This window comes from Vombatus ursinus, unplaced genomic scaffold (genome assembly GCF_900497805.2).
Source record: "Vombatus ursinus unplaced genomic scaffold, bare-nosed wombat genome assembly UNPS02014803.1, whole genome shotgun sequence".
Taxonomy (NCBI): Eukaryota; Metazoa; Chordata; class Mammalia; order Diprotodontia; family Vombatidae; genus Vombatus; species Vombatus ursinus.
Genome location: NW_020954581.1, coordinates 708266 through 731618, shown reverse-complemented (window position 1 = coordinate 731618; position 23353 = coordinate 708266). Strand labels below are relative to the sequence as shown.

General features: G+C 36.7%; 1 protein-coding gene and 1 pseudogene across 2 annotated transcripts in view; one reads left to right on the top strand and one right to left on the bottom strand.

Moving 5' to 3' along the window:
• ZNHIT6 (zinc finger HIT-type containing 6) overlaps nt 1-23353 on the bottom strand; it is a 75242-nt gene that overhangs the window by 34742 nt on the left and 17147 nt on the right. For both annotated transcript variants that reach the window (XM_027873932.1, XM_027873933.1), the window contains exons 8-10: nt 11129-11197; nt 9582-9662; nt 8592-8669 (exon numbers count right to left, since the gene is read on the bottom strand). In XM_027873932.1, coding sequence (XP_027729733.1) covers nt 8592-8669; nt 9582-9662; nt 11129-11197 — 228 coding nt within the window. The remainder of the gene's footprint in view (nt 1-8591; nt 8670-9581; nt 9663-11128; nt 11198-23353) is intronic.
• LOC114051536 lies at nt 12256-12676 on the top strand (annotated as a pseudogene).

Sequence of the window (23353 nt, the reverse complement as noted above, 5' to 3'; positions counted from 1 at the left end):
TATCATTTTGTGGCTCAAGACTTAAATTGTTAGACCTGATCACTAATAGAAACTAGCAACCATTCTAATAAAGGAGAGCAAAGAATTGGCTTTTGCTGTTATTTCAGTTTTTAGCATGGGAAAACTAAACTAAATACTTCTGACTCATTATCTGTGCCCTCAATATATCTGAAACTAGAACTAGATGGGCAGCTATTATCCAATAGGTATTTTCTGCTTTGGGCTTGTGAAAAGCTAGTGCTAAAAAATTAGCCTTAAAAAACCTTTAGACACTTGACAATCTGCCTTATTAATTGTGGATAATAATTAAATACTGGGAGAGCTATTGAAATAAAAAAAACTTTAAGAGAAAATGTAAGACATTTCGTTATCCAAGCCTAGCATTTCTAGGAACCTCGAGCTAGTTGTCTTAGGATATCTCATCTCTCAATTCAATTCAACAAACATTTCTGAGTTCCTACAACAGTAAGAGACTGTACTAGTTCCTGGGAATGTAAAGATGTCAAACCATTCAGTTCAGTTTCATTCTTCAAGAGGCTTCTATTTTGTAGTGGTATAATACAAGTGTACAAATAACTAATTAAAACTGGAATGTGATAAGTGCATAGGATAGTGGCTGAATACCTAGTCTAATCCGCACCCATAAAAATCCACAACACAAGTGTCATCTGTCTTTTCCTTGAACACATTCAAAGAAGGGGAACCTACTGCTTCCTGAGGCAATATTATTCACTTTGGGTAACGAACCTGTGCCATGGGGATAACCTGTCCCCATGGCACAGGTCTGACCTCATCATTCCCAGGCTGAGAAATCTTCTGCAGCAGGAATCCCATGGCCACCCAGCATTTAAAGCCCTTCATAATCTGGCTATAACCTACTGTTTCAGATTTCCTATTATTACCCTTCAAACATTCTGCAACAGTGCCAAACTAGCCCACTAAATACAGCTGAACACTTAATTATATTCTAATTGCTACAGGTTAATTTTGCCCTTCCACTATGACTTCCATTATATGCTAAGCTCATCGAGGTAGTTGTATTTTTTGCCCCACAATGTGATGCTGTAGCAAGTGCCCAAGAAAAGCCTTTAGATTCACTAATTTCTAATGGAGTTGAACATGATTGTTTTCACCTAAGTATACTTTCTTCTTGGCCTAGTAAGTACTTAATAAATGCTTGTGGACCGATTACAGGAAATCTCAATGGCAGCAAAGAAATTCCAAAAGGGAAATAAGGAAAAATAATGTAAATGGATCTAAAATATAGTGGCTTGCTTTTGATTATTAAACTGCTCCCTCATCACAGTTATGTTCAAGAAGTTTGCACAGAGGCCAGCAGCATGCTCTCTCTGTTTACCTAAGTAGAAGGCAACTGCAAGTAGTTAATACTGTGCTTAGAAATCCTGGAATTCTTTTAATATTCTTTGATTGATTTAATATTGTATCATTATCATTTAAATAATATTGGTTTTCAAAATCTCTATGGTTCTTTTTAGGTTAAGATGAAGACAAAAAGAAATTCCAAATTAACAAGTATAATTTGTAATCAATACCTCTAAAAAGTATCATTTTCATTCTAAGCTGCAAATTGGCAATTCTATTTCTCAAAGTATTTTTTTTTACCTTTTTAAAATTTATTCTTTTTTTCCTAATTATTAGTCAAATTTAAGAAAATAACATACAATTTTTACATAAACTTTATTTTTCTTCATAGAAGTATGCTTCCAAACTTAAGAAAAAAAAATCTAAATTAATTAATATATTTGCAGAAGAGGTCCATAGGTTTTACCAGTCTGCCAAAGGTATCTACAAAAAAGATTAAGACTTCCTGATCTAGTCAGATTCTCACAGAAACCGAAGCTATAAAGGTAAGTAATTAAGTGATAAGGGGAAGGTGAAGAGTCAACATTCCAAAGCAAATCTACCTACAAATCTAGGAGTCTTCCTACTGTACTACTTACTACACACAGTATTTGAACTAGGTTTGCTGCTAAACAAAACCAGTCAAAACAGTCTTAGTCAGAGGTGTTTGTTTTCTTGTTTTCTCATATCTGTCCTTATGACCTAACTGTTCATAATGGGCACTGGCACAAAAAATGAATGAGGGGAAGAGGAAGAAAAAACATGACTTAATATTACAACTGGACAACAATTTTACATGCACTCTACTGAGACAAAGTGACAATTAACTGATTGTGTCATGTACAAGGCACCTGGGCCAGATGGCCTGCACTGGGTGAGGCACTAACTAGACAGAAGTCTGTCTGAAAAAAACTCTCAGGGTCAACACTGAGACATGGCAGGCAAGGAAGCTAATGTGACTTTAAGCTGCATTAAAATTTTAGAGGCACAGATTCCAGGAATGAGGTGATGGTCCTGTGGTCTTCAAAATGCAACTGAAATGTTATATTCAGTTCTAGATACCACATTTTAGGAAGGACACTAATAGTCTGGTGAATTTCCAGAGGAGAGGAACTTTGTGAAAGGTCTGAATTCATGCCATAGGGGGACAGTCTGAAGGATCTGGAGATGCTTAGACTACAGAAGACCCAGAAGACATATGATTTATCAATTATTTGAAGGGCTATCATATGGAGAGAGATTAGTATTCTTTTCTGCCCCAGAAGGCAGAACCAGGAGCTAGGGATGAAGTTAAAAAACGTGCAGGCTTAATGTGAAGAACAATTTCCTTAAGTTAGAGTGAGTCAAGAGTGGAATGGGTTATTCTTGGAGTGAGTGGGCTTCAAGGAAAGACTGGATGATTATTCCTCAGGCGTGCTATACAGAATTCTTCTTATCAATTAACAACTTTATTAAAACAAGTTTTATGAACATCTTACTATGTGGCAGGCACCGTACTGGGCTCTGGAGGCAAAAACATACTCACACAAAACCCCCAAACAACTCTTGCCCTTAAGGAGATTACATTCTACCAACTGCCTGATTTTATGTACATATAAAATAAAGACAAGCTCACAGGAGGCAGGACAGGAGTATGAATTGAGCTGTCAGCATGAAAGACCGGTGGCATCTGAACTGACTGAATTTTAGAGAGAAGGTGGCGGGGAGATCATGCATTCAAGGCATGGATATCTTGGGTGATGGGATGAAGTGTCACGTGGCAGAGATGACCAGAAAACCACTTTGGCTAGACTATAAGAGTGCATGAAGTAGAGTAATACTTGATAAGCCTGAAAAGGTTTTAAATGGCAAAGATTTTATTTTAGAGGTAAGAGAAAACTACTAAAGTTTACTAAGCTGGGGAGGAACATGGTCATATCTCCATGCTTTAGGAAAATCCCTTTGACAGTTGTGTGAAGGATGGATGGCTGAGGAGGAACCTGAGAGAAGGAGATCAATTAGAAGGTTCCAACAAGAGGTGATGGGGATTGGAACTAGGGTGGGTGTAGATTATGTGGAGAGAAGAGGGACAGAGATGCTGCAGTGGTGGAAATACCAAGATTTGACAAGAGACCTGATACATTATGTAAAAGAGAGCAAGTAGTTGAAGATAAGTCTTGAGGTTGTGAGACCCTAGAGATGGTGTCACCCTTGAGGGAAAAAATAGGGAGGTTAGGAAGCTGGATGAGATGGAGAATAAATAACTTCAGATATATGATCATGGACCTAGAGTTGTAAGGGATCTCAGATAACACTTAATCAACCTTCTCATTTGACAGATGAGGAAACTCAAGTCTCGGAGGTCAGATGACTTACTGGAGATCACACAGGTAGTAAGCTGGGACTCAGGACTTCTAACTCTGAATTCAGGCCTTTTCCCATGCTGTTTCCCTATGAAATATCTGGCTTAAAATGCCCATTAGGGAGCTGGTAACCCAGGATCAGAGGTTAAGAACAGGCTTGGTTATACAAATCTAAGAGCCACATGCATAAAAGATAATGACTGAACCCAGAAGAGCTGAGGAATTCACCAAGAAAGGGTAGAGAGAAATGGGTCCAGGACAAATTTTTGGGGGGCACATCCAGTTAAATAGGGTGGTCCAGCAAAGGAACTTGAGAAGAAGCAATCAGATAGGAAGAGAACCAAGAGAGAATCCAGGGAGGAAAAAATTATCTTGCAGGAGAGCGTGGTAAATAATGTCAAATTCTGTGGAGAGGTCGTGAAGGATAAAGGCGGAAAAAAAGATGCCAAATTTGGCGATGAAAGCAATCACTGGTGACTCTGGAGAAAGCAGTCTAGTTTCAGTTGAGTGATGAAGTTGGACACCAGGATGCAAACAGCTGAAAAGAGGAAAAGAGGATGAGGTGGAGAGAACAAGAGTGATCAGCTTTGCCTACAGTTTGTCTGGGAAAGAGAGCAGAGATGTGGTACGACAGTTTGAGAGGATGGTATAATCAAATGAGGGAAAAGAACTCTATAGGCACCAGGGAAGGTACCAGTAAATTAAGCAGGGGGTAGACTGGGACAGAGAAGGCAGGATAAATATTGAGCCACCTTGACAAAGAAAAGTGGAGATGAGACCAAATGTACAACTAGAGGTTTGGTCTTGGCAAGAAGGGCCATTCTCCTTGCATCCTGTCATGAGAGACTGGAGTAGAAAAGGAGAATAATGTTAGGTACAGGGTGGGGTAGAAGGGTGCTGAGGGCCCTCCCAACTCTGAAATTTTGTGATTCTAATTCTAGCATTCAACAAATAATTCAAATTCTAGCCAAAAAAGGATATTGTAGAACACAAATCACCTAACCTAAATCCCTTATTTTACCAAAAAAACAGAGGTTCCAAAATTGTCAGGGGACTCACTCAAGGTCATAATCTCACTAACACTGTAAACCATATACACCAAGAGGTGGCCTATCTGTTAGTTATCTGCCAATCAATATCGACTAAGTACCCAAGTACCTACTATGTGTTAGGTACTATGATAAGTGCTGAGCATACAAAAACAGACAAAAGACAGTCCCTGCCCTTGAGAAGCCCATACTCTAATGGAGAAAATAACATGCAAACAAATACATATGAAGAAACTATATACAGGGATTGATACGAAATAATTAACAGAGGGAAGGCCCTGGAATTAAGAGCGGTTGGGGAAGGCTTCCTGTAAAAGGTGGAATTTTAGCTTGGACTTAGAGGAAGCCAGGTGGGGTCAACACTCAAAGTGGAGGAAGAAGAGCATTCCAGGCCCGGGGCAATGGCCAGAGAAAATGCCCTCTTGGATACATCTAAACAAACCTACACATTAATTAACACTATTGGAAAAGGGCCTTCTGGTGGCAAGTGGTGAACAGTCTATTGGCAAGACAGTTAAAATAACACTATGCAATCCATAACTTCAAAAAACTAGCAGAAGTTATAGGGCTGAAGGGAACCCTATTCATGCATGCAAGCTAGGTTCAGTCAATATTACTTAGTCTGTTCAATGACCAGTCATATAGAGCTTTTATTTTAAGCATATTTTCTTTCACTGTAGAAATATTCTTTAGGAAAAATTATTTTTACTGTCAGTTCAGCAAAAAGTTTAAAAAAAAAAAGGATGTTTTTTTCTAGCTTCAACTTATTATCTACTTGATATGGGTATAATTATACAATTTTGATCTTGAAAAAAATCAATGCGTTAATTTACAAAGTAGGTTTTCTAATCACAACCAGTAAGTAGTTTAATGCTATTAATTTTTTTAAACTTATTTTAGGCTTCAGTAGTCAATTAATTTAACAGTGTAAGCCTTTAATTTACAAAGAGTACAATGTGGTACTTCTTAAAGCGAAATGAGATGTATCTCTTAAGACAGCATGTGTTGGCAGCACATTAGTGCTACTTCTTAGTATATATACACACAATTTCACCACATAAAGTGGTTGCAAAAGTGAACCCAATATAAAAGTTTAGGACCGAAAGGCTATTCATTCAGAAAATAATGTTTTAGAAAAGAATGCAGAATTTAGAAACATTTAGGCAACAATAGCTAAAGGTAAGTCATCATGCTGTCCTAACTATTTAGAAGGACCTAGGAAGCAAAATAAATGTGAATATAAAATAGGTCTAAAATACGTCTGACAATTTTCTTAGTAAAGGAAGAGTTTCCTAATTTATTTTAAGAGCAAATTTTCATTTTCGAAGACAAACAGAATCGGTACAAACAGAATTTGCCTGTTCTGTGTAAAGATCAGCCAAAATGATCACTTCATTCAACCAATCAATAAGCATTTCTTAAGTACTTATTATGGTCCAGGCACTAAATGAGATGCTACCAATAAACCAACCCTAAAAGGAAGGCGAAGTCTACAGAAATTAAAAAAATCAAATGTCTAGTAAAAGACATTTAATCTGAAGCCACTGGAATGCCCAGGATTCTAGAATTCTTTTTAAATTGAACAACCCACAAAGCTATAAATTCCCAACAAACATTTTTAAAGAAATAATAAAATCCTCATGATTCTTATCTTAAAATTAGAAGATACAAATCTTATGAATTAGAACAGATTCATTTTTCTTTAATGTTAAAATTGCAATTATGAATACAATTGTTCAAATGCTAATTTTTGCCTAAACACGAACATAAACTACCTTGGCTTTAAAATTCTTTTGATTAAAATTATGTGTGTGTATGTGTGTATACAGACATACAGATACATAATTATGTATGTAACTTCCCAAAATATCATAATATGCTGGGAAAATTCCCAACGTAATGTACACAGACAGCATATATGGCACTGACACACTGAGACAGGTCGAGATTTCGCACCAAAGATTTTATAACATTTCTCATCTACGCTCCCCTTCCCTCTTCTGATGCTACTTCCACCCTAGTACAGGTCCTTGTCACCTCCGGCCTTGACTACTGCAACAGCCTTCAGGCTGGCGTTCCTGCCGCAAGTCTCTCCTTGACCCAGTCCAGCTCTCCAACTGATCTTCCTGTGTCACCCTTCCACCCCGCAGGCAACAATCTGCAGTGGTTCCACATCACCTCCAGAATCAAATATGAAACCTTTTGTTTGGCATTAAGGCCCTTCGTAACCTGTCCAGTCTTCTGAGATCTTAGCCTTTCCCTTCCCTTTCCCAACATACTCTGCAACCCAGTGACACTGACCTTCTATAGATACTTCTACTGACTGTTCCCATTCCTAAAATGTCCTTCCTCCTCATCTCCGTTTCCTGGTATCCTTCAAGTCCCAGCTAAAATCCCACCTCCTATAAGTACCCTTCCTGATCCCTTTTAATTCTGTGCCCTTCCTACGCTGATTTCCCCCAATTTATCCTGTACATATCTTGCTTGTACATAGTTGTTAGTATGTTGTCTAATAGACTATGAGTTCTTTGAGTGCAGGGACTATATTTTACCTTTCTTTGCATCAATGCCTCGCACACAGCAGGTGTTTAATAAATGCTTTTCAGGTTTCAAGTGAATATTCTACCAACCAAGCAACTGCACAGCTGTCATTTTTAGAGGTCACGTCTTTTTATGTAAAGTCTAAATGTGCCTCTAACTTCCGGTGAGAAAGGAAGGAAGAGAAGGAAATAGGTATTTATTAAGTACCTACTATGTGCTAAGCACTTTGCTAAGCTCTTTACAAATATCGTCCCACAAAAAGCTGGCATCTTAATAGTATCCCTGACTCATCGCTCACAACGTTCAACCTAGAAGGGACCTTTCCAAGCCACTCAACAGATGTAGAGACAGAAGCACTCAAGTTTTCATCTGCTCCATTCTTAACACACAGACAGAGGGCCAGGATTAAAGCAGGGGTCTCCAGACTTTCCAAGCTGTCTTTGCCTTATGATTCCATTGCTTTCAATTTGGAGTTTTAGATTCCCTAAAAATCCCACAGAAATGTGTAGTTCCTACTTCCCTCAAATCATAAATCTAAAGATCAAATGAGAGGAAACATGCAAAGTTCTATGCATCCTTAAAGCAACACACACACACACACACACACACACACACACACACACACACACACACGCGCCATTATTGCCAATCATTCAGTTTTACATCTATCATACAACTACTATAGTTATCATGTACTTATTCAAATGGGAGCTGATTCTAATGGATTTGAGTATCTAGATTTTTCAATATTTAATATTTCTTGAACTAAATTGAATAGGACAGAACTTGGAAACCTAATGTGTTAGGGTTTCCTTCATTACAACCAAATTTCAATGGTAGAATCAATAGAGAATCAATTAATTTCAGAACTAAATTTCTAATGGAACAAAAATCCTCAGAGTAGCTGCTAACGGGAATATTATTTTTTTTTTCTCCTTACGGACGTCACTCATGCTCTGAAACTGAAGGTAATTCCCTGCCTGCCTTTAGTCTGGCAAAGGAGCAGTTTTATGACAGCCAAAAGACAATTTATGACTGACCTACCAAAACTGAAAGGCTAGCACTTTAAGGTTTTAAAGCAAATGGTTTTGGATATGGAACTTTATTTTTGCCTCTTACATTTTCTTAGGTCACGTTCTGTTTGCTTTATATTCATTTAAAAATTTGAACTCTTTGTGAAGTTCATGAGATACAAGACTTCAAAAGTCAAACAGCAAGACATAAAAAAGGTTTTTAACCACATCAACCTCTTGGTTAGTGTTTGAAAGCCCAGCTGGGATGAGGAGAACAGTCTTACCTGACTAAGTTGTGCTGCATATTTTCAATCTTCATTAAAATTTGAATTCCACTCTCAGAAAAGACATAAGCTTTTAACCTGAAATACATTTAGTCCTTAATTAGTAACATTCTGTGACAACAAAAGAAACGTAAACTTGATTTCTTATCAGCCCACAAGACAGATACAACAAAAGGGCTAAAGACGGTTTCCAATGGCTAGCTTGATAAGTGAAAAACGACTCCTCAACCCCTACTTTCCCCCCTCATTATTCCATTAAGTATCTTCATTTGAAAATATCCATTTCACCCAGTTAAGCTAATCTGATTGTCATTTTCATTTAGCTTTTAAATTTAATTTAATTTACCAGAGCTAGCTAGTACTTGCAAATAATTTATCAAAAATTGCAGCCAAGTATGTGGAAACTCTTAATAACTCGATTACAAAAAGGAAAGAATGCCCTCCCAAACGTATTGATATAGAAGTTGGTATCCCTGGGGTTCAGATCTAGGGAAGGACAGAGACGAATACAAATTGGGACTGCACCAGACACTTCAGAATATAGCCAGTCTAAACCTATACCTTTAGCTTCCCTGGAGTCACATGACACATTTATTTACATTCCAAGTGAGCATGCCGAAATGAAAAGGAAAGTTTCTCAATGAGATCGAACTGTCCCTGCAGACATCTTTCAGCACTGTCACACACAAATTAGGATAAGCCTAACAAAGAATTTTCAATTTGCTTTTGTGATACCATAACTAATTTTCAAGCACTAAGTCTGTCTACAAATAGTACAATTTCCATTACATAATAGTAATGAGAAAACTTTGGTTTAAAAGTCTGAATTATTATTAAACATAATACTGTGATGACTGAATTACATTAAAAAATGAAATTACGGTATGAAATTCGAAACGTGAAGCTGATAAAACAGGAACTGGAGAGTGGTTTAGAAACCATTAATGTCCATAATACAACTTCAGAAAATTTAAGATTTTAAAACTATACCTCTGACGAATTACAGGATCAGATTTTTCAGGATCAATATAGGTTGTTAATATTTCATGAAGCTTCTTATCACCGGGAACTCTTTTACCAAAGACAGAAAAGACAAAGAACAAAATTTATGATTCTCTGCTGAAGATGTTAAGTTTAAAACCAAATAGAGCCTTTGCATTTTGATTTACTCTTAAAAAAAAAAAATCTGATGTATTTTGTTTTTTACATCTAAGTCACTTCCCAACATACATGCTTTCCCTAAACACTCTTTTAAACAAAAATCATTTTCTAAAATGCTTACGAGACTTCTTGGACACACTTAATAACCTCTTATAAAAACATCTTGAGAATTTTACTAGAATCAAATTATGAAAAATAAAGTTTCTTTTTATTTAGTTTTTTTTGTTTCTTTTCTTTTAACTTGCACAAAAATAAAATGGAATTAGCTGAGTAAAAGAAAAAAAATAAACAAGTTGGTTGGAGACTAAAAAAAAAGGTAAAAAGTTTAGCCACTCCAATTGTTGAAGCCATAAAAAAGAATTCTTGTTTGCAACTTTTTTTTTTCTGGTGAGGCATCTGGGGTAAGTGACTTGCCCAGGGCCACACAGCTAGTGAGTGTTATGTGTCTGAGGCCAGATTTGAACTCAGGTCCTCCTGACTCCGGGGCCGGTGCTCTATCCACTGCACCACCTAGCTGCCCCCCATAAAAAATTACCAGTTTTCCGACTTGTTCACATACATAATTTCAAACCACAAAGCTGCTCAATAAAACAAGGGTTCTGAAATAATATATAAAATATTTCTTGATTATTCATATGTGTCTATTCTGCAACTGTATGCACATGTAGAAAAAAACACTTGTGCCCTTTCCTTATTTTTGGTATAAGATTCACCTTAGAGAAAAGAAGTTCAAAGAGCTTCATGGAAGCCCAGATTGACAATCTGAAGTGAACCACAACCATGTGATAACAGTGAACTTTACAAGGTACTTTTCTCAAAGCAACCAAACGGAATAACATCTAGGTTCTACTCTTCATAAGGAGTACACAATCATCTTCAGGTGTCAAAAATTTTAAAAATACATGGCTGGTATTTTCTCTGTGTGTGTGTGTGTGTGTGTGTGTGTATAAAACATATGTTTGTATGTATGAATATTTACTGCCAGAGCCTATATAAATATATAGATGAAGGTAGAATTCACCTTTATTAACTTTTATAATGAAAGCGTTAATTTCTAATGTCACTTCTAGCTCTAAAATTCTATTATACCCCTAACTGTTTTATCCTCACACAGAACTTTTTTTTTTTTTTTTACTATTACTGACAAATATAAACAATTTAAACATTTGCGTGGGTTGCTAATTTTCTAAAGATCTGTTTCCTTGTGTGTAAAATGGCGTGGGGATAAACAATCTTTTCTTTAAGATCCCTTTGAGCTTTAAAATTCTATTCTTCAGGGAAATAAGGATCCAAGGAATTCTTTGATATTCATTCTAATAAACAGGGTTTCTGTTCACTGAAATTATTTCTTTACACAGGCACATGCAATACCATACCCTTTTTCCACATATTCAGCACGACTCTGAGGAAACAGCAGTTTCAGATGCCAATAGAAGCGCTGTTCTCTAAAGAAATATAATAAAAGAGTAGCTGTTACTATGTAGATAAGTTAATGTTGATTAAATTAAGTAATCAAAAAAATTTCTTGAAATGATGATCAAAATAATGGTTTTTTAATAAGAAGTACTCTTGAAATTCAATGTTTCTTCCATAAAGAAATATTTTCTCCTTTACAGAATTTTAAGTTCATTCTTGACAACTCTGCTGTATACTTTTACAAGGAAAAATAATAGTTCAAATTTATATAATGCTTTAAGGTTTAAAAAAACCCTCTTCTGAGAATAATCCAAAAGACCTGAAGAGGATAGGGCTTAGCAGGGATCCAGTCTCCCCAACAACAAAAAAAAAACAAAACAAAAAACACTAAAGAGAAGTCAAAATGCAACAAAATTAAAGTCTAACCAAAGTTTTCAAAATAAATAAAGTACCTATCCAACTAAAAAATATTACAGAGCACGTGAATCAGCTGAAGTATAAAAAGCAGAAGATAAAAAAAAAGAAAATATCACCACACAAATATTCAAATGGATAAAAAATACATTCAAAGAGATTAAGCAAGAATTGGCAATACAAGGTCACAAGCCCAAATACAAGAAGGAGGTGAAGAGAGCAGAAACTCATGCAAACAGCTAAAAAAAAATAAAATAAAATAAGAGCAAGTGATCCAACAGGGGGTCGATACAAAGAGCACAGTCACCATCTCCCAGAGCAGGGTACAGAAATTCAGAGTTTGTTAAAGTAATTTGCCCAAGATCACACAGCAAGCATGACAGCCAGGATTAAGGCTAGGCCTCCTGAATCCAGGCCATGTACTCTTTCCACAACACTTTGTACCTGCTCACAAATAAAAACATACATCCCTATATGCTTAAATGATGAAAATACACATAATAATAAAAACAGAAAATTAACTGCAGATTGCATTCAACTATTAGCCTTTAACTTGTGTTCCTGATGTACAGGAAAAGGATACTTGGGGGATGGAGGAGACTGTGGTATGTGGAGGCAGCACTGTATATTAAGAAACTACAGACTCCCAGAGGAGGGAGTAACAGACGATAGCATGGCAGAAGAAGAGACTAGTGGGGAAGACTATCCAATAGAAATTCAAGACTATCTGTCAGCATTTGAGAGTTCCTTTCCTTCTGTGGATGAAATGCTAAAGATCATGATGTCAGTTTCTAGAAATGAGTTGTTAGGACCCACTTGAACTGGTCGAGCTAGATTTAGTTTCTGCTCAAGCAATGAATTCAATGGTTTGGGTTTACTTGGCCACTCAAGGAGTTAATCTCAAGGAACATCTAGTAAAGCAGGAAAGAGACAGAAGAAGAATATATATGAACAGAGTCAAAGAAATTACAGACAAGAAAATGGCTGCCAAACTGGATAAAGGAGCTGCTTCAAGGTTTCTAAGAAATGCTCTCTGGGAAGCCAAATCAGAAAAAGGATCAAAGTCCTCAAATAAAGGAAAAAGGAAAAAATGAACTTCTGGTTTTGTTTGGTGAATATTCAGAAGTATTCCAATATTAACTTTTGACCCTATCCCTTCAAAAATAAGTAGAAAAGGAAAAAGATTGTGTTGAATTTCAACTGGAAAAATGAGGCTTAAATATATGTTGGTGTGACATTTTTACTTGAAATCTGTTACATAATGTGCCCCCCCTATTTTAATTGATTTTTCTAGTTCTTAAAAATTTGAAATTTCATATCGATATTTTGCTAAGTACTAACCTGTAAATTATAACATTTCACTGTTTTGTAAACATGTTTGCTATTATATTGCTCTTATGAATTATATGAATTCTGAGAGTGAAATTCAGTGTTATTAGTATATCTGTTTTCAGCATATTGTGTTAAAAAAGGATGAAGTGACTAAATATTTCTTCATAGTACAATTTTATGGTTATACCTTTTTTGTTTTTAGAAGTTATTGAATAACTGAAATATGACATTAAAATTTAAAGAGTCATATATAGTCTACAACCACAACATACATTTAAAAATAAATGGAAATATTTAAATAAGGTTGAGATTTCATACTGAGGACTAGATTTTGAGTAAAGAATCACAAATCCTTTGACTTGGAAAGAATTCCAGATGTCATCCTCGTTTTTACCAGTGAAAGAACTATAGCCCAGAAGTGACGTTAAACTACAGGGGTGGGGAACCTGCGGCCTCAAGGCCACATTTGGCGCTCTAATGCAGCCCTGTGACTGAATCCAACCTTCACAGAACAAATCTTTGTTCTGAGATTAAATGTGGCATGCAGGTTTTGTGTTGTCTTTATTATGTAATGGCTATTTCGGAATATTTCCTGCTTTTATAAAGGCTGGAAAAATAAAGGAAATCATTTGTTACACACACAAAAAGATCTAACATGACAGATGGGATTTTGGGAAAAATCACTAGAGACAGAAACAAAAATACTATTATCACTGGTATATTCTACAGACCACCTGAAAAAAGGAAGAAGCAGGAGTTCAGGAAATATGTCACAAGCCTAGTAAGATAGAATAGTGAGGGTGAACTAGAGAATTTCAATTACTAGGACACCTGTGGAGCGCTAGTCCTTCTACCAAAAGCAGAAACACTAATACACATTTGGCTTGCCTTCATCCTACAAAATTTGAGTGACAAAGGAAATGGCTACTCTGAATCTAATTCTCACAACACAGAGGGCCTGGCTTGTGGAAAGGAAATTATAGTAACACCTAACAGTGTCTAGATATAATTTTCCTTGACTTTTGCTATCTTTATGGTCAAGTTAGAGCGCTACAAGATAGAAAACTTGGAATTGGTAGAATGTCTGGATTAAGCAGTAAGGAATAGTTTGATATCTAACTGGAAGGAAGTCTCAGATTGGGTGCTTTGGGGATCTGTCTTTGTTCTTGTGCTGGTTAACATGGGATCAAAGGATTTAGAGCCAGAGAGCACTTTAAAGTTTTCTCCTCCACCTCCTTCACTTTAGAGATGGTGAAATCTTAGCCCAAGAATGTAACCTGTCCAATGTTATACATGAATCTCTTCTAATTACAACTCTGGTGATCTTTCCACTGCTTCTATTTTTTTTTTTAAATCAATAATGGATAAAGGCATAAAAGGCATGCTTATAAACTATGCAGATGACACAAAGCTGGGAGGGAGAGTTAACACTCTGTGAACAGCAGTGTTTGTCTAAACAGTCATGGAGATTTTAGCGGACTAAAAGCTTGGTGAATCCACAATGTGAAATGACAGCTAAAATAAGTAACGGAACCTTAGGCTGCATCGAATGGCACAATTGTTCAAAACTGGGGAGGTGACAGCTCCATCTTCGGCCCTGGCTACACTATAAATGGAGTACTGTGTTCAGCTCTGGTGGCACATTTTGTGAAGGAAAGCTGATGAACTAAAGAAGATCCAGAAGAGCAAACAAGATGATGCAAATTGCTGAGATCATGCTATGAAGATGGGCTGCAGGGTGTAAGGATACTTAGCTTGGAAAAGAGAAGTTTATGGGGGTAGGGACATGATGGCTTTTTTTAAATTATCTGAAGGGTTGTCACTTGGAAGAGGGCTCAGACTTGGTCTACTGAGTTCCAAAAGGCAGAAGTCTGAACAGTGTTGGGGCTGATGCTAACAAAATCTTTATCAGAACCATTTCAAATTGGAATGAGAAGGATGGCCAAACTGTGTAAAGGAGATTGATCCCTTTGTCAGATGCAGACCGGAATAGATGGTTTCTGAGGTCTCTGACAACGTTGAGATTTTACAACTGCCAAAATTTAAGAACTTCTAAGAACCTAATTTGCTACTACGAAAGAAATATTAACTGCTATGAGAACCAAGAGAATGCCCTTTAGTTTTTAAATATCCCTATATTATGATAAAGGAAAATGAACTGATGTTTTAGAATGGTTAGGTCTATGAAATATCCAGTTGCGTCCAGCTGGCTGCAGTTACATTTTGGAGGCATGTGAACATGCGTTCAGTAGCAAAACAGTAGACAACAAATTGGTTGCTAAGTAAAATTAACTCTTTGAAGTATTGTCTCTTTACTCTTGAGCTGAAAATTCTATTTGCTGGAACCAACAGCAATTATTCATTACACACCTAACTTTCAGCAATTTAAGTTTGTTTTTTTTTTTAAATCATTTTACATATTATAGATAATGGCAATAAACAATTTCAGTTCCATTTGCAACTCTTGACATTTACTGTGTGACCCTGCAAAAGTAACAACCTCTACAGGTCTGTTTTTTCATCTACAATGAGCTTGGTGGATCAGATGTTCACAAAATCCCACCCAGCCCTAAATCTTGTTCCTGTTAACAACTGCCATTGGCTGGGAAAAAATGGTATTTTTTATGCCTGCATGGGCAAAGCTACTAACCCTGCTAGAAATGGATCATTTTAATGGCATGTTGTATTTCTTTAATTACGGATACCAAGCCTTGAAATGTTTCATCAAATATAACAAAGGACAAACGTCTAAGTATTTCTCTAACCTCAAATGAGACATTACTTTCTGCTGTAAAAATCTTCAAATGCCAAATTCAACAGCTACTGGTTTTAAACAAATAAACAAAATTTTTCCAAAAAGAGACATTTAGCAATGTTCATTATTGTGAAAGACACAGTTGCAGTAGTACATACAGTGGTTCAAAGAATCAGAAAGTTTGAGATACTAAATAGTAATTAATATGACATGTAAGGTCCATTTTCTTCATCTGAATCCATAATAATATACTCCTAACTATTCTTTGCTTCCATACTAAGTTAGAGTAAAAGGAAATGTTCTACCTGTCGTCTTTGGAATTTTAAGACATACTCAGTCACTGCTTAGATAATTTCAAGAACCACTCACTCAAAGTTCTCAACATTTAATAGACCCCCAAATACTCTCATAGAAGGCAAATACCTTCATAGAAAGTACTTAACATTCCAGACACAGGTGGGAGAATTCTTATGAATTATCATAGGATTTATTTGTTTAACTACAGTTAAGGTTATAATACAGGAATCCATTTGAATTATATTTCTAATATGTTATGTAATTACAATATTCATGAGCTAAAACTTTTGATCCTTGGTATCAGCTCTAAATTGAAATATTATGAAATGTTTAAGAAAAACACTCAATTATTACCTTTTTGTTACAGATGTACATAATTCCATACTTCAGAAATAAATATAAGGCTCATTTGGTTGGAGTCTAACACAAAAATGGAGGCACTATATCTACAGCTTTCCTAGTGTCTACTCTTCACAGTGGATACTATTCACAGTATGACTTTGAAAAGGACAAAGAATATCTGTGATCTTTTCTGAACAATCAATCGACAAGTATTTATTAAGCACCTACTATACGCTACGCACTGGGGAGACAAGTACAAACAATGAAACAATCCCTATCTGTCAGATGCTTACATTCTAATGGAGGAAACAAGAAGTACATACATAAATACATACGGGATAAATAAAAAGTGATAAATACAAATATATATTAGTTAAATATGAGGTATTTTGAAAGGGAGGGCATTAGCAGGTGAGGGGACCAGGAAAGGCTTCCTGAAGAAAATAGCATTTGAGCAGCATATTAAAGAATAAGGAGAAATTTATTAAGCTGAGATAAGAACTGAGTATGCTACAGGCATGTGGGACACAAAGAACAAAGGCATGGGGCTGCAGAGGGAGCATCCGTATATATGCAAAGTGTGGGAGGGAGAGTGATGTCCAATGAGGCTAGAAGGAGAAGTTCAACAGAAGGTCTTCTATTTTATCCTTGAAGTCATAAGAAGTCCCTGGAGTTGACTGACAAGGACGTCACAGTCAAACGTAAACTTATGGAACATAACTTTGCAGCAGTATGCAGGATGGACTGGTAGGGAAAAGGCTTGAGGCAGGGAGGCCCATTAGGAGGCTGCTGCACAGTCTAGTCTAGAAGTGATGAGGGCATGAACTAAGGTGTTAGCTGTTTGGGTGGTGAGAAGGCAGGTAGAAACAGCAAAAACTGGTCACTGACATGGGATGAGGGAAAGTGAAGAGTCCGTATAATACTAAAATTATACATCTGGGAACGTAACTGAATTGTGCCCTCAGTTTATTTTAGCAATGACAATACCAGTGATAACAACAACCTCCCACATTATTTCTATAACCTGGTCAAGCTACAGTCACATCCACAAAAATAGATACCAAAAAGCACTATAAACTCTAACACTGAACAAAGGCAACATATTTAAAACCTGTTAGAAAAGTCAACCAAAAAACTGGGAAAGGTAATACCATGAGTACTTTATAGATTCTATCTAAAGTGACTTTCCAAATATAATTATCCACTTATCAAAAACTGAAGCCACTTTTAAAAAAAATAAATACACTGTGCCTTATCTAGGCAAACCTTCCTTTCAACTTTTTGTTGATTTTCTCTCATCTACCCTGTTGACTTTTATTTTTCAATGCAGCCAGACATCAAATAGGAGGGAGAAAGTGCCAATCAGATGGAAAATAAGCTTTAGGAGGGGAGGATGCCTTGCTTCAATCAGGGTTGCTGTTCAGGGTCACTAAGAAGTTGAGAAGAAAGCAGTCTTTCACATTCTGCCTGCAATGAGTCATCAGAGTGTGGCTGAATTATTTTTAAGTTTTGTGAATTTTTAGATAACGTAAACCATATCAAATGAACAAAGCAATATCCAAAAGACAAGTATGAAGTTTGGGGGTCATCTGCATCATTGCTCACTTGCTGACCGTTCCTCCTCGATATTTTCTTCTCCCTCAATTAAGAGCCATTGTACTGAGCTTGGTTATCCGTCCTGCCTCTGACTGCTCCTCCTCTACTCTCTCCTTGTCTTCTTTTCCCCGCCAACATGAAGCACAATTCTCCTATCAAAAACCAGGGGACGCAGAGGCAGAGTCCAAGTTTCCAGAAAGCCTGAGGCAGCCCATTCAGCTTTCACATAGGTCTAACCGGTAAAAGTTTTCCTTCACATTAAGTTTCTCTTACTCTCAATTAATCAACTGATTGATAAGGAAGCTTTTAAATACCTACCATTCATTGCATCTAGTTTTGTCCTTTGGAACCTAGCAGAACTTTCACATTTTTGAAAACAGTGACCCTCCTGGTCACTTCCCAGCTTATCATCATCCTTCCTAACACATGGTACTCAGATCTGTAGACGATACTTCAACTGTACGCTCCCATAGGTCTGACTACGTCGGCCTACAGCAACAGAATCACCTGGAAACTGTTTTTTTCTTGATGTAACTGAAGACTGCTTTAGTTTTTTGGGCTGCCATAGCACACTGCTAACTCACTGGGCTTACAGTCTAATAAAAGCCCAAGTTATTTATCAAATGAAGTGCTTACTAACCATGCCTAATGCCTATGAAGTTGATTTTTAAAATATTTTTATATTTATTCCAATTACTTCATATTAGGATACAACCCAATGTTCTGACCCGTCAAGGGCTTTCTGTTATCCAAAATGTTAGCTGTCTTTTCCACTTTTGTATCATCTGCAAAAAAATCACGTGCATGCTGTCTACGCCTGTAAGCGAGTAACTGATAAACGGCCCAGGGCTGAGCACAGATCTCTGTGGCACTAGTTCATATTCTCTATCTTTTCCCACAGTAACATGAGACCGTCAAGAGTTTTGCTAAAGCTTTAAATAGAAATTTGGTGGAGAATCAGTCAAGTTCACTGACCTGTTTTCTGTCGACTTCATCCTCTCATTCTTCACCATCTCTCAGAAGTCACTGACAATGGCTCAGCAGTTACATGAGAGTCCTGCCAGCACTTAGACATATTCTGTTTGGACCTAGTTATCTGAATTCTGTCTGACAGAACACTTAGGACCTGTGTGACCCTGGGCAAGTCACTTACCTTCCATCTGCTTCAGTTTCCTCATATCTGTAAAATGGGAATAATAATAACGATGCTCTGCCTTACACACTAATAAAAGGTCTAAGCACCGAACTTGGTTCCCACCTCTCAGCCCAATGGGACCAAAAAACTTTTTTTTTTTTGCAATTCAGTTTGTGAATCATTGAAATGAAAAGGAAAATAGATCAAAGTATAAATGAAGGTTCTGGAATTTATCTTCAAGGAAAGGACAGGAATAATTCCAGCCCTTCAAAGCATTCCACAATCAGATGAACATATTTAAATGTAATTCATGCTGGTCAAACACAAAAATACCTCAAGTTTGTCTAAACTTAGAATCAGGAATGTATAACAATGCAATCTTGGGCTCATTAATTGAAGAGACTATGGATATAATTACGAATGTGTTGGCCTCTAAGCTGCCTTTTTTGCCTTGTGTTTACTCACTGAGCTTGCAGACGGTCAGCTGAATTGCCGAGAAACCTTTAAGGATCACCTAAGGTTAATGTCTCCCAATCTAATAATGTACCTTGAAAATTTAAGCTTCTTTAAAAAAAAATTCAATTCCCAACCACCCTCAGAAAGATGCACAATACATGAAGCTGATGAGTTTTCCCTGGGAATGTCTATCACAAGGTCCCTTCTGAGAAAACTATTTATTTATTAAAAATGAAAGTATTCTCTCCTCCAATTTCTCTGTACAGCAAGGAAGCCCGATCTAGGCCTATACCTTGAAGACCAAAACTGCCCTGTGATACGCAACAGCTGAAAAAGGAAAATGCTCTGAGGATGCTCGAGTTTTACACTTGGTAAACTGGAGAGATTTCTTTTAATTGAAAATATTTTGCAACAGGAATTCAAGACCAAACCCTAGCACTATTTAATAGAGAATGTTTACTACTTTAACATGACAGCACAGAGTGAAAAATAAATTCACAATCCTCTACAAGTAAATCTCCATACGTTCTAGCTAAATAATTTACAGACCAGGAGTACAAACTGGAGGCAGCAGAGTATACAGTGCAAAAACCCTTAGATGTGAGTCAGAAGACCTGGGTTCAAGTATCTGTTACTGACTGGGGAAGTCTAAACTTAATCTGTATGGTTGCTTCCTCACCTGAAAAACAGTTTCTTCAAGGAAATCACTTTTTAAGTCAGAAAGTACGATATAAATGTCAGCTCTCTTTGTATTTTAAAATGTAAAGCATGGTTCTTTGAACAATAAACCCACATACATTTTAAAGTATGGCCAATGTGTGAATTGACTGTATTTGTGTTCCACAGGAAGGTTTTTTTTTTTTTTAATTGGGGGGAGTAGTGACAGAGATACAATGCTTCACTGATGTACTTCTTTCAAGCCTTAGGAATAGATCCTCATTTTATCGACCAGCATTTTCATTCTAGTAACCATGATAGTGACTAGCCAGGCCTTAATAAATCAATATACTCAGAAGACTGAACCTGTTTCCTCAGTCATTTCGTCTTTCACCTGCCAATTTGCAAATATTATTAGTTCTGAACAGGTATGCTACTGTGCCATTTTCACTGTTGACTTTCAGATGCAGGGGGATAGATGCACTGAAGGAAGCTCATGGGAACTGAACTTTCCATATATCAGATTGTGAGACAGGAGTTATAAAGACCACAAATCTTTATGTAGTCTTTTTATACACCAACAACTTGACGAAATTAAAAGTTCAGTGAACAAATTACACCAAGCCTTATGAAAATGTGGAATGTCAGCAAAATTAAGGCAAGGTATTAATGCCACACTCTTGGATCAGCTGTTAGGAAACAGAAAACAACTTCTTTCTCTATTACTGGTTCAGATATACTCAATTGTTTTTTAATAGCTATTTGTCATGTTCTATCCTTTCAAAAAGGCCCTTTTTAGAGACTGAAGTTTCTGTCTAAGTTGTTTCATTTCCTCCTTTGGGGCTGTCTAAATAATTATAAGTCACAGAATTTTATAAGCATTAGATAAAAATCTTCCTACATTATTTGATAAAAAAAATCTCAAAATAGTTCTGATATTTGGACAAGGCAAATAAAATTTAAAGGATTACAAAAAAGTTTTCAAAACATCTAACACTGGAACAAAAGTCACGTATTAATACTGAAAGAACTGCTACCAGATCTTGAACTGCTCAAAGGCAAAACAATGTAACAGGAAAATTGAAAAACAGCCTACTCCCTGCCCTGCTATTTTAGTACTTGGACATTTAACTCTACTTCACTGAGTCAATTATTATGAAGAAAAAGAGAATAAAGATATACTTAGCTAGTTGGTAGAATTGGAATTTCAAAAACATAAAAACTGTTTTCCTTTCATATTATAAAGAAACATTACTTTTCATATTAAAAATTATTTCTAATGTCATGGAATCTTAACAGGATATTTTTAGATTTTTGGTGGCAGATATTGCCCAAGTAATAAAAAAATTATAATTTCAGAAAAAACAGAGATGGTGGAAATTAGTTGTTGGGTTTTTTTGTCCTTCTAATCAAATGATATATAGCTAAACATATAATTTGTGCAAAGCTCAGTGCTGTGCACTCAGGACAGGAGTGGAAGTCCTTCTCATAAAGGTATTTAAAATCTGACTGAACAGATAAGATCTCCTACTTCCTCCTCATTCTTCTGAAATCTCCCTCTTCCACATAGTTCCTTTGCACACGTGGGAGTCCACAGGTGTGTACAATGAAGGTAACATCAGTTTTTTTAATGTGTTAATCAGTTTTACTGATTTTATCATCTTTCTTTAAAAAAAACAAAACAAAACAATCTGTCTGTTATAAGGCTAACTCAGGGGGAAAAGGTGGCAGAAAGAGAAGTAAAGAAAATCCTTGAAACAAATTTCATTCGTCTTGTAATTTTTCTCAAGGATCTAGAGTAGCCATTCCATTCAAAACCTCTAAAAACCTCCCTGTAGATAACTTCTACCAGCAAAAATGCTATGGAAGATTTCTGAGCAGGGTAATGACATAAGAAGAACAATATTTTAGGAAGATTAACCTGGCAGGCACATGTGAGAGATGGATTAAAGAACAGACAACTGGGGCCTGCACTAGGATGCTGGCCAAGGTAATGGAAATGAAGGGACAGAGGACTGAGACATACTTCCAAAGAAAAATCACCAGGACCTGGTGACTATTCAATCCATCCCATCTTATCATCCCTCTTTAGAAGTTCCAGAGCAAATTCTCCATTCCTTCACAACCAACCATCAACAACTGTAACACACAATTTGATTTTACTTAATGTTAAAATCCTACTTTCTATAGCTTATCATGCAATGTGGGAGTGAGGCTGGATTCTCAAAAGCTTACTAAATGGAGTACAAACTCGTCCTAAGCACATGGAAAAGGCCTGGAGTATGGGACCAGTGATGGACTAGGCGAAGCTCAAATCAGTCAATCGACAAGTATTTGTATCAGCCTTCCATTCAGCCACTAAAGTCATTTTCCTAAAATGCAGGTCTGTAAAGGCCACTTCTCTAACTCAATAAACTCCAGCGGCTTTCTATCACCTCCAGGATCAAATACAAAAGCATGAGTTCACAGTTCAAAGCCCTTTATAACCTAGTCTCCTACCTTTCCAGTCTTCTTACACCCAACTGGCTCCACCCATACTCTTCCATCCAGTGACACTGGCCTCTGGCCACTCTACAAACAAGACACTTCTTAGCTCTCAGCACTGGGCATTTTCTATGGCTGTCTCCCATGCCTAAAAATACTCTCCCTCCTCTGCTCCAACTACTGACCTCCCTGGCATCCATTAAGTCCCAACCAAAATCCCACCTTTTACAGTAAGCCTTCCCCAACACCTCTTAATTCCAGGGCTTTCTCTCTGTTAATGCTTTCCTATATATCTTGTATATAGCTTGCTTCGCATGTACCTGTTTGCTTATTGTCTCTCCCATTAAACTGTAAGCTCCTTGAGGGCAGGGACTGTCTTCTGCTTCATTTTGTATCGCCAGTACTTATTAGTACAGTGCAGTTAATACACATTTCAATTGGGCTGAAACCGACTAGTATATTTTAAATAATTATAATTTCGAATAGTGCAAATCTGAATACATGTAACCACTTCAAGGAATTCACTGACTGGCACTAATTGGGACCTAGCTCTACATGTCTGTGTGTGAGCAGAAGCCTGCCTCCCCACTCCCCATCCTCCTCCTTAATTACTGTATCATACACATCTATGACACCACAGAAAATACTATACTTTACTATACTATTTATTAATATTTCTATGAAAGTCAGAAAATGTGTGACTAGAAAAAACTACTG